Raw genomic sequence first — 19092 nt, 5'->3', positions numbered from 1 at the left:
TTACCGAACTCAAAGTCATAAATCGGCTAGGAAGATATCAAGTAGTAAAACAAACTCAGGAATCAAAGATAAACCGGCAAAATGAAATTAGCAACAATGATGTTTCAATAGTACAAATATTTTCAAGTGAATATATTGTTAAACCAATTGGATGGCTAGCCAAACCTCCAATAGGTACATGATGGAACTACATATATAATATTGTAATAAAAATAAATAGCCAACTTGACAATTTTGTAATCGTTCAAATAGCACTAAATACCTGTATTGGCTCGTTCAATACGGGGTTTCAGTACAAAAAGTGCTTGTACAATATATATTTTGTTTTCTTGCACAGGAATTTGTATATCTTAAACTAAAAGGCAACAAGCATTGTACTATTTTTAGCGGAAAGGGGCTAGGATGTTTAAAAGTAATTTAAAGCTTATTTCTAATTTTTGCATAATGTTTTACTTAGCCAAATAGAGAAAACATATGATTATTCATCAATATTCCCCAGTACTCATGTAGAATATCAAATATAAATACTGCTTCTGCTGAATTATTCCTCATGCCTTCAGTTAACAAATCATCACCACCCCCCAAAAAGAGTCCACGACTCAGGAAAGAATAGACCTGATATCAAATTGTTCTGTTTGATTCTGCATACCTAATAATATTGCTGTTTGAATTGGAAAAAAAAACAGTTTTCTTCAAACTCTATCTTAGGTATCACTCGAAATTTTAACCTAATTTCTTAATAATGCTTCATTGTTCGGGTAGATATCAACAATGTCATATCAGAATATACCAATACCAATTAATTCTTTACAATTTTACATCTGACATGATTTGATGAAATTTTTCCGAGCATATCAAACAGAAAACATGGCAAATGAATACCGACAAGTTTGAGATGGTCTAGGGAGATACAATCGAACAAATTTCCGTATTTGCTTATCGTAAATAAACGAAATATTTGCAGAGCTAGCTTTGTTTTGATTGCATTGGGCTATTTGATTACTTGTATTTGCTGTATCATTGATTTGCATGTACATTTATTATCGTTTTGTTACCTCGATATGCTTAAATTTAGTGAGTCTAGAGTGAAATATGAAGTATACTGAATTATTTTGCCTACGAAGAATTAAACTAGAACAAAGAAGTTAGTAAACCTAATACGAAAATTGAAATGAAAAAGTAAATGCCGTACATAAATACCTCTCATGAGGCGACGGTCAAGAAAAGATCATCAATGCACTTTTACCTCGTATTTTCAAGTGCGAAAATGATATGACGTCATTAACGTTATCTTAAATAACCGAAAAAAAACAACATTGTGACACTATTCCTTATTACATATATACAACATAGTACCATGAATTACTGTAAAATAAAGACAGCATAATTAGTCAAAAATGTGTTTGTTCTTTTTAAATTAACCGACAAATGTATCGCCTCGGTAGTCAACCCCCAAATGACAAAAACGTCGCTTTGGCAGCCAACCCTCAAACGATAAAAATGTCGCTCTGGCACTGAAAGGGTTAAAAGTACTACTGAAAATCCTGTGTTTCCTACGAAGTTTCATTGGCGACAATGATGAAAAACTTGATGAAAAACTTAAATATTTGACGGGAGGAAGTTTTTAAACGAACGTTAAAACCGGAATCGAATCAGGATAGATATAGATAAAAACCAGAACGACGAAAATGGATCGCGGCGACCCGCAAAGAAGAACAGTAGCGAAGGAGGCGAGGAACTTGAGAACTCTGACGTTTATCCAAGAGAGTGACATATTATCGACTGGAAAGCAATAGGAAGACTGGCTAGATGCTATTTAATGTGAGTTCAGATATTTTAGAATCACACAGGCTGAAGACAAGAAAGATGCCTTATTGATTTATGGAGGAAAATAAATCACGCTTCTCGAAAAAAAGTTTATAGAATGAACCAGGAAATAGTGACGAATACCATGCATTAAGAAGCAAGCTTAACAAATACTTTTTTTCCGAAAAAGAATAAACACCACTCTAGATATGTATTTTCGAAGATGAAGCCGGAAAGAGAGGAAACAATTGACTGTTATGTTACAAGATTAAGGAAAAGAACAAATGATTGTGAATTCGGGGAGACAACAGAAGAAAGAATTCTAGAACATTGTATCCAGAGTATAGACAATCAAATTCAGAAGAGAACAACGTAAATGGGAGATTCGAAAGAAAGTTAGATAACAGACAGAAACAATAAGTAGAAATATATAATCAAACGCGAGTGAGAGGGGTATCACACTGGTGAAGAAAGAGAAAGATTATAGGCCCTCCGACAGGCGCGGGTGGGAGCGGATGAAGATAATAGGCCAGCTGCAAGACAGGCGCGGGTGCAGGCGGATGATTGTAAGAGTAATCAAAGGAACCAAGCTTATAGCGGTAATCAAAAAATGTAATCCAGGGACAAAGACCAGACATGGAAAACAGACATACACAACAAAGAACATAAAGTAACTAAAATCATACATACAAAGTAACAAAAGCAAATGAGCAACTCGGACTCCACCAAAAAACTGGGAGCATGGACCAGGTGCACCAGTAGGGTAAGCGTCATCTGCTTTTCTAGAAACACCCGCCGAGTTGCTCATAAAAAGTCAAGTCCGGTGTAGACAAACGAGGAAAGAAAAACTATGACTCGTTGAATAAATCAGTTTCATGGTGCAGATGGATACACCATAACGATCCACAAGTTCATGATGACAACCATAAAACTTCTGTAGTGATGACTTCAATCTTGTACCAATATAACCCTGTCTCAGAAGCCTATTTGTTAGAGTTCTAGTTTGATACAAAAAGTCTGCTTAGTTTCTACAAGCTCTGGCATAACGTATGAGTTGTGATATGAACACTCCATACGCAGGTGCTGAAGGGATGTTGCCACAGATGAAAAGAAAGTTGACAATTCTGAATGAAAAGTCATCATGTTTGTCGTAAAGTTTGGTCAATAGTTTCCCTTTACCATCGATTTCTAAGTGTAGGTCAAGCTATGAGGCTGACTTCACAGTGTCTGTAGTATCCTTTATCTCAAGTTCTTTTGGGAAGATGCGATGTATCAAACCCCCGAAATTAGGATTGTTTAAAGATAATACGTCATCTGTGTAGCGGAAACTGAGATTGAAGGATCTAGCCAAACGAAACGATATTCTTTCTTTCTTATCAGATCAGCTATAAAGTCAGCCTCATAAGAGTGAAGGTATAGGTCAGCAAGAAAAGGAGCACAATTTGTTTCCATTGGAATGCCGACGGTTTGTTGAAAAACACGTCCACCACACTGGACAAATATTTTGTCGATTAAAAATTCCAGCATTTTGTAAACATCTTCCTCTGTATATTTGGACGATGATTTTGAATAATTTTTTACAAAGTATGAGGAATCTCTACCAAGAACTATATATTTGTATCTAGGTGTACCATCTTTTTTGGAAAAACAACGATGTATATGTTTTTAAGTCGGGATCTTAACTGAGTATGGGGAATAGAAGTATACAGTGCTGACAAATCATAGATTTTAATCTATGCCACATAATCTTATCAAAGAAAAATTGACAAATTTTATTACATGGTCTTTTGATAAATCTGGTTCACAATTTATTTCTTGTAATGACTACAATTTTTTTTTTCAGTGACGGTAAACGGAATACATTTTGTAAATATTTTGATTGGACATTATTGGATATGATCAATGGTATGAGTTTAATTAGTAATATTTTTATTCGATTTGGTAATACTCTATACAGACATATTGTTCGATGTCGTCCTATGGGATTTTTTGTACGCTTCCTATGGCTGATTTGTTTTTCTACTGCTAAGATTGCAGTTCATCGCTTATCCAAAAATCCTTTCAGGGATGATATGCTGCATGAATTCAATAATACATTACGATACTTTGATGATATTTTGGCCGTAAATAACTTCGAAAACTATGTTAAAGGTAACTGTCCAAGAAATTTAGCTCACTTAGTTTAAAAATAAAAGTACTCTTAAAAGGTGATTTTGATTTCCCAATTGTTGATTTCCCATTCCTTGATTGTGATATTCCTGAATCAACATCTTATGGTTTTTATTTTTCACAACTGGTCCATTGTGCTCGTGTTTGTAATAAAGTGTGTCTGATTTAAATGAACTGGAGCTTTCTACCAGGGGTATCGATATCACAAATGTCTGAAAAACATTTACTTATTTTTTTTCACCGTTACAAAACTTTGATACACAAACATAGTAGTACTTACAGATCCTCAATGAAATATGGTTTTGCTCAACCAGTTTATTTTACCTCAATATAGTATATAAAGCACATTCTTTTAAACAAAAACCTTTGGGTTTATCGACTTCCCGAAATATATTTATTGGTAAAGTATACCATTTTCAAATTAAATCATTGTCCAACTTTTGACCTTGCTTTCACAAATGATGACATTTGAACCCTATTTGTATCCCTGCGTAAAAATATATCATCTTTGAGTATCGTATTACATCGAATCTTGCCTATTTACTACTCTCCGTCACTACTCAGTTCAGCCCACTTGAATTGTAGAGACCGATAATTTCTAATGCTGGTCATTCTTTACTATGTTCTGAGCTAGCGTTGTTTATTTTATTTTTTTTTTGTCTATATGTCATAAATGTGTCATAATAGTATGTTTTAGTTTGAATTTTAAGAATTGTTCAGTTACCGTGGATTTAATAACTCTGGTGTCAGGGCCTTCAACGGCATTTTTTTTAAATGTTTATACTCATTGATTCACCAGTGGTGATTTCAAAACATATTTATTTTGTACCTAGGTTATACGCTGTTACGTTTCACCATATCCGTTTTCTTTTTTTTTTATATGATATCATATAAAATCAATGAAGCAAAAAGACGATTTATGATATTTCTTTCTCTTTAACTGTTCATACCTTATCGACAAACCTAATGGGAAGACACAGAATATTAGAGGGTAAAGGGTTGTACTCATTGCTTCTTTACATACATTTTTTGTACAATTAGTTCAACAAATTTTATTTAACTTGCACTGCAAAATCTAACATAAAGCTTATGATTCGTCCTTCCTTAGTTCAGTAATCGTATGTTTTGTTTGAGTGAAGGTTCAAACTAAATAACATGCAATTGGCGGTTTGTAATGGTAAATACCAGAAATTCCGCCTGCTAGACTTTGAATATATTACTTTATTGAATAGACTTCGATTTTGAATGGTTTCACGATACGAGAAGGTTAAACATCCAATCCTATCGTACAGAAATTTTTTTTTTCAAGTTTTAAATATTTGATTCGAATTAAATAATATCATGACAATTATCTCGTATTTTCTACAGCGTTCAAATACATGAAATAAGTATCTTAAAATTATATAAACTTTCGTTCCTCTTGGTGAATATATATTTTCATGAACGTGTATACAATGACTTGGATTTTTCCACGTAAAAGGTAGATGACAGGAATACAAAGAAGTTGCTCAGTTAAAACATTCTATGTCATGTTGTGGAGATGCTAAATGTATTCCAAATTTTCAGCTTTGACTGAAAAATATATTTTGTCTATATAGATTTTCCTCCTCTTTCTGGAAGCTGACCTCCAAATGCACATAGCATTCTAGTTCGAGTGGTAAATACAAGTGATTATGTACAATATCGATGACAAGGGAAACTTCCAAAGACAAAATAATGGTAACTGAATTATTAAATATAAGGTTTTAAGAAATATGAAATTCTTTAGATCATTTTTTTACCGTTTATCTTACCCTTCAAGGAGACTTCATATAAAATGTTGGTTGTCAGATAAATCAAGGAAACCAAGGTTATAGCTGTAATCAAAAGAATGTAATCCAGGGACGAAGACCAGACATGGAAAACAGACATACGCAACAGAGAACATAAAGTTACTAAAATCATACATACAAAGTATCAAAAGCAAATGAGCAACTCTGACTCCACTAAAAACTGGGAGCATGGACCAGGTGCTCCGATCGGGTAAGCGTCCTCTGCTTTTCTAGCAACATCCGCTGAAATTGCTCATAAAAGTCTAGTCCGGGGTAGTCGAAAGAGGAAAGGAAAACTATGACACATTGAACAAATCAGTTTTCATAGCGCAGATGGATACACCGTAATGACCCACGAGTTCATAATAAGATCATAAAACTTCTGTATTGATGACTTCAATGTAACCTCGTCATTCATGACGTTATGCTGTTTTTCAATGCATAATTTTCTTCAAAAAAGATGGTACACTTAAAAACAAAAACATAGTTCTAAATGTAGATTCCTTGTACTTTGTAAAAAATAATTTAAATCATTTTCTAAATATACAGAAGAAAGATGTTTTCATAATGCTTGAATTTTTTATCGATATATTTTTACTGTGTGGTGGGTGCGTTTTCAACAAACGATCGGCATTACATAGGGAACACATTGTGCTCTTCTACACACTGTCCTATACCTTCAATCTTATGAGGCTGATTTATAGCTGATCTGATCCGAAAGAAAGAATATCGTTTACCTAGATCTGTTAATCTCATTTTCCGCCAATAGAAGACGTATAACCTTTAATCAATCCTAGTTTCGGGGAAATGATACATCGCATCTACCCCAAAGAACTTGACATAAAGGATACTACAAACACCGTAAAGTAAGGAAAACTATTGACCACATTTTACGACAAACGTGATGACTTTTCATTCAAAATTGTCAACTTTCCTTTCATCTGTGGCAACATACCTTCAACACCTGTACCTTGAGTGTTCATATCACAACTCATACATTATGCCAGAGCTTGCCTTTTTGCAGACTTTTTGTATGGCCCTAGACTTCTTACAATTGGGCTTCTGAAAAAGGGTTTTGTTGTTACTGGATTGAAATCATCACTAAAGAAGTTTAATGGTCGTAATCATGAACTCGTGGATCGTTACGGTGTATCTATCTGAACCATGAAAAGTTATTTGTTCAACGTTTCATAGTTTTCCTTTCCTCTTTCATCTACCTCGGAATTGACCTTTTTTTTAAGCAACTCTGTGGGTGAAAAGCAGAGGACGCTTATCCTACAGGTGCATCTGGTTAATGCTCCCAGTTTTTAGTGGAGTCCGAGTTGCCCATTTACGTTTGTTACTTTGTATGTATTATTTTAGTTACTTTATGTTCTTTGTTGTGATTATCTGTTTTCCATGTCTGTTCTTAGTCCCTTGATTACATTCTTTTGATTGCCACTATAATCTTGGTTCACTTGATTACTCTTTCAATATAAAATTCGCATTGCTACAAATATGATTTGCTGGTTGAAGCTACGTGATTTTGTATTAATTTGCAAGATAGTCAGTGTAGTGTAGTGTAATAGGTATGATCTAGCTTCAGAAACACAGGAAATGTGTATAACAGACTGTAGTCACAAACCTTTAGTACACACAAACAAAGCCTTTGCATTTGATATAATACTATCCACTTCCTTGGATTCAATCCAGTTTTAAAAGTCTTGCACGTCGTAAATGAACAACACTATATTCTATTGTATTTAATGGCAGTGATGATATAATGTCACTTTTTGTATGGAAAATGTTTTTTGTGTAAAATGAGACATAGACCATATGTTTAATATTCTATATTTTATTGTACTTACACTTTTGTTTAGAAATTAAAGCTTATCTCCTGCATTCAGGTAAAAGAGATTAACAGATAACATAATTAGATTTCCTCAATTGGCTTTGGATACGACTCACCGAGTATGTCTTCAAAAATGTGTTTATATTTTCTGATTGGAATTGTCTCGGTTTGGTTATCATTGACGTTTTATCGAGCGCATTTGCATACTGATCCGGTCAAATATTTTTTACCACAAAACACATCTAGCTCAGATGAACGACCATTGGCAGTAATTGGAATTTTAAGTAATGATGAGTATCGTGAACGAAGAGACACTATAAGAAACACTTGGATAGGAACGATAAAAGTATTACAAAGACAACTACCTTTCAAAATCATTTACAGTTTTATGCTTGATAAAAATACGACTGCAACTGATGAGGAAAACAACCTTCATAAAGACATAGTGTATCTTAATGTTCCTGAACATGGGTATGCTATTAAATTTGGTAGAAAGCTATATGTTTTCCTTCAGTACATACATCAAACCTACCCGAGGGCTGATTTTGGAATAAGAATAGATGATGACGTATTCCTTTGTGTACCACAAATATTCAAAAGATTAAAAGAACTCATGTCGCCAAATCTGTATTATGGAATATCATTTTCAGCTCGACACAAAATTGGACCAATAGATGAAATGTTTATTGTTTTAGGAAAACAAATAATCAATTGGGTTGTTAACCGGACATTCTGTTCATCCTATCCATGTAATACTAACACATTACAAGACACAGGTTATGGGACAACATCACTTCTAAACTGGATAAAGGACTTCAAAGACATTGATTTTCACAATGATAATAAGAGAATAAAGCACCTTTCGATAATTCACCAAAATAAAGACTTTATAAAACATACAACAAATCCAAATTATTGTAAAAGCAATGTTGTATTCCATAAGGTCAAAATTTCTCAAACTATGTATACAATGCACCACAACAACAAAATATTAAGGGCAAAACTTTCTAAATCAAACACTTCATTTCCATAAAAAGTCATGTTTAGTTGTAAATAAACATATATATTTTTGTAGATTTTTTAAATATAGAGAACTTTTCCAATAAACTTCACGGAAATGATCAATTTAATCCAAAGGAGCATATATTATTTCTACTTCAATTCAACTATTGTGCATAACTCGCATCGTTGAATGAAATAGTACTACTGATTGTAAATTAAAAAAAAAACTTTCACTATGGTTTGTACTTGCATCTTCCTACCATGAAATAAATAAGTACCCAGTAACGATTATCGTTTTTGTTTATATATCTTGCATATTAAAAATTATATGCAATTAAAAACGAAAATGCAGTGATGGTATGACATTCATTCAAACTGCTTTATTACTTGGAACTTTGTAATATTTACCATATGTTTATAAAATCCTAGTACCTTAGCGCGTGGAAAAAAATATTTTTTTAAAAATAATGTTTAATTTATAACACGATATATAGTTCATTCTTTATACCTATGGAGTGCTTTATTTGTATCAAACAAACTCATTCAAAATATTTTTGTAAAGTTTAAATGAAACATATGAGATGTGTTCAAACCTCTCAAAAAACTATTCTAGAACTATTTGATGATTACTTGTACGACTCATTTAGAACAGTTTTAGGGGAGTTTTAGAACTAGATTTTCTTGCAACTTTAGCAGAGCTGATTCTTCTGAATTTTTTTTCAATTCTAGTAGAGTTGGCTATCAAAGAACAGTTGCGACGAGCAAGCTTTTCTAAGAGTTCTCGTCTAATTACATGCACTTTAGAAGATAAATAATTGTAACACATTTGTAACAGTTTTTCTTCCCAATTTGTTCTGTTCAAATAACGGAAAATCTATTTCATTTCATAAGTAGTCTAGCTTCAAAATTACACAAAATGATGTATTTAATTTTTACCCTCATTAATGAAGGTGGTTTTTGTTACCATCTTTAATTTTTCTAACGACCATCAATTCTCAATTTGAGTTTCAGAAAAGTATATTTCAAACAAAGAAAATGAATTATTATTATAACGAGAAGTCAAGTGACCTTGTTTTCTAGCAAAAGAAAACAGTTTACTCCATTATTTTAGTTTTATATCGAGGTTGTCAATGTAAAGTAAATAAAAATGTACCTAACATGTTTAAAGTACTTAAGGGTAATTTTACCTTCTGTCATCATTCTATCGAAAGAAATTTAAGAAATCCTAAACCGAATAAATGTGGCACGCTAGAAAATGTTATTGACAAAATTAAATCAGATGTTGAACACTTATTCAACAAGTATATTCCGTCTTTCTTCAACATCACGCCCAATGAGAAAAAAAAAGCAATACAGTCGTTGGAAAACCGTGATGTTAAAATATGCAGGGACTGCAGCATTACTGATGAACAGTTAGAATACCTAAAACAGAGGGTCCAAGACCCGGACGTTTTTACCTTCTCTCTAAAATTCACGAAAAAGATGTCCCCCTTTAAAAAGAATGCTAGTAGATTTTTATAAGGAAAAGCTTATCAAAATCAACATTCCACAATTTCAATTTTCACACAATAAATTAACCGTGAAAGAAAGTAATCGCTCGCTTAATTAACTTTTATCAAAATGATCGAAGAGATCCATTAACTTTTATGCATGTTACTTAGCATTTGGTGAGGATGATATTTATTTCCAACCCATTTTAGGCCTTTAGGTCATAACTCCTGATATAAAAACCAATCCACCATGAATTTCAACAAGATAAACAATAATCAAAGCTCATTTGGTGATACCCCTTTCCCATACTAGTCACCATTTAGGATACCCATTAGTTATCTAAGCATTAAGATGAAAAAAAAAACTAAATAAGAGATGCACAATGGCATCATTTAACAAGAGGCTCCCAGGAGCCTAAATCGCTCACCTGGTTAAAGTTTGCCTTTCAAGGGTAATAACTTTAATAAGGAGTTGTCCAAGGTCTCAATAACCACTCCTAACGTTTCCATGTCAAAAAAGTAATTTTCAAGGTTTCACTGAATTCCCAGTACAAGTGATACCTTAAAGTTGCATAACATTGGGAAGTTTGGAAAATAAGGCTTTCAAAATCATTATGCTAATGGTACAATAATTGTAGAAATTCTTCACAAAATATACTTGAATAAATAATACTGAAAATTCACACTTTTACCTTTTCTGCTAACTGACAGCATGGAGGCAAATTACTCAGACTTGTAAACATTTAACAATATCCATACACTTTTGTAGTAAATTACAAATATGATTTAAAGTACACATTCTCAGCTTTATTTTAATAGTTTTGATTAGAATACAGACAAATAATGCAACTACTATGCATAACTCTAGGTTCAGTATGTTTTCAGTACTTACATAGAGGCTGACCATTTGATCTTGAAGTGGTTAGTGAGACCTTAAGAACATTTCATGATTTTTTAGGTTTTTCTTTGTTTTACATTTTAGGAAAGTTTGTATTATTGCAGATCTAATAAGACCAAACCTATCTAAATCAGATATGGGACTACAACGATATGGCCATTTTCATATCATGCCTCTCAGTGATATTTTCCCTAAATTACTTTTAAATGACAACTTCAGTTAACTTGTCATATCAATTTGGTATCTATGATAATTCAAGACCTGATGCAGTGATTTTAATATCATTTTCTTAGTATTAGAAATTTATTTTGTAACATTAAAAATTCATTTTCGAATATTACAAAATATTGATTTTTGTCCACTTTGGCTTCCCATACTGAACATCATAATTAATGGGATACATGTATATTATACATGTAACAAATATAGGCATAAAAAGGCGGCAAAAAACAACTCTAAAAATATAAAACTAAAATGTACATGTGTATCTGTGTATGGATGAAATTGTATTGCAAGTATCTACACTACCAGCACTAAGATGGGATTTGTTTCAGTTGATTACTGTTGATTCACCAATGAGTGTGGGACTTAAAGGGCCACAACATGAAACTGCTTCCCACAAAACTTTTTATTGAAAATAAAATTGAAGACTGTCATTTGTTCTACCTTATTGGCATGGATCATTTGATATTTTTGTTAAATCATTTTATATAGTTACTCATAGGTACATATAAAGTTACTGTGTTCAAGGGAGACAACTTAAAAAAAAATTGTATATAATTTAGAAAGAGTAATCAAGGGAACCAAGCTTATAGCGGTAATCAGAAGAATGTAATCTAGGGACAAAGCCCAAACATGGAAAAACAGACATACACAACAAAGAACATATAGTAATTAAAATCATACATACAAAGTAACAAAAGCAAATGAGCAACTCGGACTCCACCAAAAACACTGGGAACATGGACCAGATGCACCGGTAGGGTAAGCGTCATCTGCTTTTCTAGAAACACCCGCCGAGTTGCTCATTAAAAGTCAAGTCCGGGGTAGACAAACGAGGAAAGGAAAACTATGACTCGTTGAATAAATCAGTTTTCATGGAGGAGATGGATACACCATAACGATCCACGAGTTCATGATGACGACCATAAAACTTCTGTAGTGATGACTTCAATCTTGTAGCAACATAACCCTGTGCCAGAAGCCTATTTATTAGAGTTCTAGTGCGATACAAAAAGTCTGCATAGCTTCGGCAAGCTCTGGCATAACGTATAAGTTGTGATATGAACACTCAATACCCAAGTGTTGAAGGGATGTTGCCACAGATGAAAGGAAAGTTGACAATTTTGAATGAAAAATCATCACATTTGTCGTAAAGTTTGGTCAATAGTTTCCCTTTACCATCGATTTCTAAGTGTAGGTTAAGATACGAGGCTGACCTCACAGTGTCTGTAGTATCCTTTATCTCAAGTTCTTTGGGGTAAATGCGATATATCAAATCCCCGAAATTAGGATTGTTTAAAGATAATACGTCATCTATATAGCGGAAACTGAGATTAAAGGATCTAGCTAAACGATATTCTTTCCTTTGAATCAGGTCAGCTATAAAGTCAGCCTCATAAGAGTGAAGGAAAAGGTCAGCAAGTAAAGGAGGACATTTTGTTTTCATTGGAATACCGACCGTTTGTTGAAACATATGTTGTCGATTAAAAAATTAGGTATGGAAGATTCTCAAATAACACAATTTGGAAAGAACAAGCATACGGCAATAAATGGAAATCTACTATGAAAGCTGGATCGGCCAAATACAGACAAAAGTTGTATTTTACAGGTATTTGTACATGTGTATTTTTTGTGTAAATAATTAAGAACAAATATATGAATGTGACACAAGTCCTGACATGTTATTAGTCTTGTAATACTGATGTAGCAAAAGAGTGGAGGAAATGTCCATGCATGTAATATCTATTCACATGCAACCTTCAACAGTTTTTGAGAACTTTTTTTTATACATTAAATCCCAAATATGTTCCAGCATGCTAAAACATGGTGTTAACAACACTGTATTTGACCATCCAAATAACATAATTTAAGATGGATAAATACAAAATTTGACAAATCGTGTGTCCGATGATTTAAATGGGGTTTGACTTATTTAAATGATACATTTCAGATGCTTTTGTCATGGATATTGCCACAAAGGAGAATGGGAAAATAACTAACTTCATATACTCAGGTAACAATAATTATGGTGTGTCTATTTAATTAGAAATGATATTACTGTTTTACCATTGAAAGAAAACTATCTCATGTCCTCTAAATCAATATCATAAAATGACTTGATCAATTTGTTTGACTAACAATTTCACAAAAGTTTGTAAACATGGGATTATCGGTATTAAGTGTCAGTCTCTGTATTAATCAGGCAGTGGGTGAAATATGGTATAAAAACCCATCATTTTGTAAGTGTGATTTGACTATTTGCACCACCAAAATTAATGCAAAAAACAAGATTTTCCATATGTTGGTGCATTGCGTTATAATTTCATTGCAACTTTGAAAATGAACATTTCAATGGCAGATAACTGTCAAAAACCTCATTTTTCTAACATCTTATTTTAAAAATTTCTGAGGATAGAGTAATCAAGGGAACCAAGGTTTTAGCGGTCATCAAAAGAATGTAATCCAGGTACAAAGACCAGACATGGAGAAAAGACAAACACAACAGAACATAAAATACCAAAAATAATACCGGTACATACAAAGTAACAAAAGCAAATAGGCAACTCGGACTCCACTTAAAACTGGGAGGATAGACCAGGTGCTCTGGAAGGGTAAGCCAGTGATGCAGATATCAAATTATGGTATTTTCAAATTGAGAAAGTTGCCATTTCTTTCTTCTACTGATATTTGCATGAACAATCTTTTGACTCAAATGTACATAACTGCACTTCCAGGATAGATGCATGTACGTAGAGATGAAAATCTTCCAGAACGTTGGTGGCTGTGAAAAAAGGTAAACTAACGATAGCTTGTAACTAGATCAAACCTTAACTTGCAAAGTGCTTAGAACTTATTTGTAACTCTTAAATGTGGCTAAAGTATCTGAAAGGAAAAATATTATTTTTTTAATGCTTTAATTATTTCAGTTTAATTTGCAAAGGAGAAGGTGAATCGAGGTTAAAAAAGATTCATACTCTAACTGCATATGACCATGAGGACCTAAATTTTTACTCAATTGATGAGGATGAAATTGAACTTAAGATGTCAGAAGACTATTTCTGTAGAAATCCATTTTTTAAAAGTTTTTTTTTATTTCATCTTTGATATATCATATGTTGATAGGGGTTGATACATATTGCTATGGACCAGTTGCCCCCTCCCTAAAAAATGAATGGAAAAAAAGTGAAAAATGTACACATCTAAGTATTATATCACATTCATAATATTAAAGCAAGGCTGTCCATTTTTCCTTCCAGAATGGAGATTGTATAAATCATTTTAGGGCTATAAAACAGTCATTCCTAAATGAAATTTCAGATTTTTTATTTGCAGATTGATTTATTTGATTTGAAACTTTTCAGATGGAGAACAAGATTTTAACCAAAAACAGATTCAAAGGAGAAATCGAAACTCATAAAGTCCCAATAATTTTTTTTCAGATGATGCAAGTTCTAACATCTCTAAAAATGGCATCCACTTCATTGTGTACAATTGCAGTTTGCAAGATTGCCAATGCCTTTCCGCCGGCTGTCTGAAAATGTCAAGTTTTTATCTGCATTACAGAGAAGTCAATATTGGACATGATGAAGGCAATAATGAAGGATGTAGAAGAAATGAATAGGTATTACTGACAAAATAATTTTTTATTAAAACATACCATAAACCAACATTTTTTAAATCTAAAAATTGAATGTTAGTTACTTTTTTTAATTGAATGAACAGAATTGAAATCTTAATTAGAATGCACCAAATAATGCATACAAAATAGATTAAGAACTAAGTCTTCTTGTCACACCAACTTTCAAAAATTGAAGGTGACTCCCATTTATATACAATGTGACTTGGTGATTCGTAGTGGTTATACTGATCAACAAAACTGTAGTGTAGTTTGATTTAGTGCTTTTTTTGTTTGTGGTCATAGGGATGGCGCTATTTTATTTGATGCAATGGAGGAAAACATCATACGGGTAGTTACAGAGATATCCCTTTGTGACGTGACTACAACATGATGAATGAAGCTTCAAATCATATTGGTTCAAGCACAAACAAGTTTTGTCCCAGATGTCATGTAAGATATGTGTCATAAAATGTAAAACACAGTTCTGATACTGAACGGCATTCCTTTTAAAATATGAGTCATGTTTCCATATAGATACATGTATGTGGTCCACTTTTATAACAAATACACATCATTTTCATATTCTTTTCTTGTTTTGAGTAAAGGATTGACAGAATATATTCACTGATATGAATAGCACTTCTGTGATGCTTGTTGTTTATGAATTGATTTCTTTTAATTTACAGGCAAAACAATATTACGAAAGGAAAAACACGAACTGTGAAAGAGTGGAAACAAGTCATCCAAAGGCTAACCATTAATGACAGAAGAGAATTGAAGCAGCAATATGGATTGAAACCGTACCATAACTGTCTATGGGACATTATTAATCCTCACAGGTTCAGCTATTGCTATGATCAGTGTGCAATCAACTTAAAATATATTCCTTAATTCAGACAATCAACTTCAATACTCATAAGTAATGATGTTTTGTTGTAATGAACTCTTAAAATACCTATGACCTGATTAGTTCATATGAAATATTAACCATGGGGAAAAAAGTTATTTTAGTTTTCCATGCACAGCTAGACTGAAGAGAACTACCGGGTATTTCTTTTTGATTGATGTATACTTAAACATACTTGTCCATATGCTTTGCTTATTATCACAGTGGTGGGGTCTACAAAAGAAAATACTAAGAAAATAAATCTTTATGTAATTTTCATTTTAATTCTTCTTACATTTTCTATTTCAGTGACATCCATATTGGTCTCTTACATTGGTTGTTCCTTAGCCTGCAAAACATCTTATAAAACAATGCGTTTCAGATCTAACTGAGCTTCAACAAGAAAAAGGCATAGACCTATCCTTATTTTCGTATAAATTATAAATTGAGAGGAGAGTTTATCAAATATGTTGATTCTAGACAAGGGAAAGATGTTAACCAATATGTAAGTGCTTGGTTTAGTTATGAATAGACACACATGGTTTTAAAATTGCCTGTTCATGTCACTTTCATATCTTAGTAGCAAGAAGTGAGACTTTGCATATAGAAAAGGGAGTCTGGTGCTGCATTGAATGTTTAATACAATCAAGTTTTCTCTACTATGTTGGCAATTGGGGCAACTAACCATTTGGATATACCTATGCATGTACGAAACAAAAACCTGGGTAACAAATATCCTGAGATAATTTGTTTACCAATGGTGTGTCTTATTACTTTATGATATATTACACTATATATTATATTTCTTTTTAATTTAAGGTTCAAATAGCACCTTACTACATGAAAATGGTTATCTTACCAGATATAATAGTTGATATAATTGCTAAGAGTAATCAAGGGAACCAAAGTTATAGCGGTAATCAAAAGAATGCAATCCAGGGACATAGACCAGACATGGAAAACAGACATACACAACAAAGAATATAAAGTAATTAAAATCATACATAAAAAGTAACAAAAGCAAATGAGCAACTCGGACTTCACTAAAAACTGGGACCATGGACTAGGTGCACCGGTAGGGTAAGCGTCATCTGCTTTTCTAAAAACACCCGCCGAGTTGCTCATAAAAAGTTAACTCCGGGGTAGACAAACGAGGAAAGGAAAACTATGACTATTTGAATAAACCAGTTTTCATGGAGGAGATGGATACACCATAACGATCCACGAGTTCATGATGACGACCATGAAATTTCTTTAGTAATAACTTCAATCTTGTAGCAACATAACCCTGTTCCAGAAGCCTATGTGTTAGAGTTCTAGCGCGATACAAAAAGTCTGCGTAGTTTCGGCAAGCTCTGGTATAACGTATGAGTTGTGATATGAACACTCCATTCACAAGTGCTGAAGGGATGTTGCCACAGATGAAAGGAAAGTTGACAATTTTAAATGAAAAGTCATCACGTTTGTTGTAAAGTTTGGTCAATAGTTTTCCTTTACCATCGATTTCTAAGTGTATCAAGGTATGATACTGACTTCACGGTGTCTATAGTATCCTTTATCTCAAGTTCTCTGGGGTAGATGCGATAAATACTAAATTATTGTTTCTTTTTATTTTAAAAACTTTTTTGTATGTTAAATAATTGTCAGAAACCTTGCCATTTCGAATATACGCATAAAATAAATCACCTAGTCTTATTTGTTAGTTAGGAAAAAATATGTTTATAACAATCTGGACTTATTGCTAATAGTCATGAGGTTTTTCACATATAGTCAAGTTCTCTATTCTCTAATTGTTCTTGAACAATTGAACTTTTAATCGTATATTTTATTCCTTTTTTATTTCAGAAATTCTAAGATTAAAACTGCAAACTGCCAAATATTGTTTTTGTTTCTAATTGAAGAGGCTACATATGGCTTCTTTTGAAATTCAATTATCAGTGGCAAAGAATGGAACTTAAAACATGTCTCGACCTGCATTGGCACTAATATGCAAAGTTTAGAGTTTAAAAACTATAGTAGGAGTAATATAAAGCACATCTTAATTGTTTAAAATCCACAACATGCACAATTAAAAAAAAATAACTATTAACAATGTTCAAATAATAATAATAAAAAAAACCTGAAAAAAGATACATACAAATACACAAGGTTAGATGTACATGTAGCATTACCTCACAACTGGTTTGTCACTGTTGCAAACAAACCAACTTCTTTTACTATTTTACTTGCCGTGGTTTATATTCTAAATCCAACACACCTGAAAACATTCAATTGTTTTTTAATATTTGTATTGCCCTTGGTACATGAATTCTATGACAAGCAATACTTATACTTCTGCTGATGCAATACGATGACTTTTTTTTTTCAAAATTTACATTTCCTTGCAAAAGGAGGAGTCACAAGTGGTTATCCCTGTTTCTCATGGTAAACCTTTATTTGTCATGATTTCATCTCCTTGACAAATCAAATCCACTATTTTCAGTTATAAATATATTTGATGTGTTTCCTTCTCACAGGTCAGATATAAAATTGAAAGCACCTGACGGAGTTATACTCACTAACACTTTACATGTGTTATGATTTTTGTAGTTACTGTAAGTTATAACTTGTGCTGTTGGTGACCAGGTTTTTGAATAAATAATTCAGTACAGTCTACAGTGGTAGTGGTCTTTGGAAAGTTTTTTTTTTCTTTTTAAATGATAGAGGCATGTACTTTTTTGTTTTGTCTAGTTTTGGCCATTTTATGCTAGGAACAAAAATGCTGTCAATAAGATTAATTAACGTGGTAATTATCTGAGAAACTCTGGAGTCTGAGACACCAAAGATATCTGCCAAGAAAAAAAGACATCACAGCTAGTCAACTTTATTACTTGGTAGGGGCTTAACTTTCTTTTTCTGCTTGTTCCCTTGCTAGTAGTTCACTATTTCTTCATTTGTAACAATAGCCTTCCTTTAAATGATACATCTCAATTCAGTTGATATTACAAGTTTCATAAAAAAAATTCTTAATCATGAAGGCAATTTTAGTTGTTGACCACAAAAAAATTATTCGGCACCTTTCTTATCTTCCATACTTATTTCAAACAAATATCCTCAGCAATAAAGTGTTTTCTCGAAATTAAGCAGTTTTCAAGAAAAAAATATAAAAATGTGTATTGAACCACATCCTACCAAACAGTCCTTCCAGCTGGGCTTTTGAAGTGTAGTATCTGACATTTGCATCATTTTTTGGTCATTTTTTCACAAACAAATCCAGTAGAAGAGTCCCAGAAGAATCCTCCGATACAGCTTCCAATTGATTGATGTCAGCCTATTTCAGACAAGTCTGTGTTTCAGCGTCACACATGTCAGCATTTAA

The 19092-nt window shown here is 32.7% G+C and overlaps 1 protein-coding gene and 1 long non-coding RNA gene across 5 annotated transcripts in view; both read left to right on the top strand.

The window, feature by feature from the left end:
- LOC148615475 (uncharacterized) overlaps window positions 1–19092 on the top strand; it is a 91513-nt gene that overhangs the window by 59816 nt on the left and 12605 nt on the right. The gene's annotated exons all lie outside the window — the stretch shown is intronic.
- LOC148615478 (uncharacterized) lies at window positions 3797–17160 on the top strand. Of its 4 annotated transcripts, XR_015923908.1 has the most exons (8): window positions 3797–4966; window positions 5574–5694; window positions 12605–12838; window positions 13181–13243; window positions 13965–14023; window positions 14670–14851; window positions 15152–15687; window positions 16044–17160. XR_015923908.1 is itself a non-coding variant. In XM_088590385.1 (3 exons), the coding sequence occupies exon 3, from the start codon at window positions 7739–7741 to the stop codon at window positions 8648–8650; it is 912 nt and encodes a 303-aa protein (XP_088446511.1). In that variant the 5' UTR covers window positions 4847–4966; window positions 5574–5694; window positions 7673–7738; the 3' UTR covers window positions 8651–8904. The 4 variants fall into 4 exon arrangements, 3 of the variants coding, with proteins under 3 accessions (XP_088446511.1, XP_088446512.1, XP_088446513.1); XM_088590385.1 differs by lacking the exons at window positions 12605–12838; window positions 13181–13243; window positions 13965–14023; ... (1 more) ...; window positions 15152–15687; window positions 16044–17160 and adding an exon at window positions 7673–8904 and having other exon boundaries at window positions 4847–4966; XM_088590386.1 differs by lacking the exons at window positions 12605–12838; window positions 13181–13243; window positions 13965–14023; ... (1 more) ...; window positions 15152–15687; window positions 16044–17160 and adding an exon at window positions 7646–8904 and having other exon boundaries at window positions 4847–4966.

This window comes from Perna viridis, chromosome 6 (genome assembly GCF_037379345.1).
Source record: "Perna viridis isolate PV_CMFRI_1.1 ecotype Kerala chromosome 6, ASM3737934v1, whole genome shotgun sequence".
Classification (NCBI taxonomy): Eukaryota; Metazoa; Mollusca; class Bivalvia; order Mytilida; family Mytilidae; genus Perna; species Perna viridis.
This window is presented reverse-complemented; position numbering and strand designations above follow the sequence as displayed.

What these genes read in the sequence shown, in the direction of transcription:
- LOC148615478 (XM_088590385.1), top strand. Translation starts at nt 7,739, where the DNA reads ATGTCTTCAAAAATGTGTTTATATTTTCTGATTGGAATTGTCTCGGTT.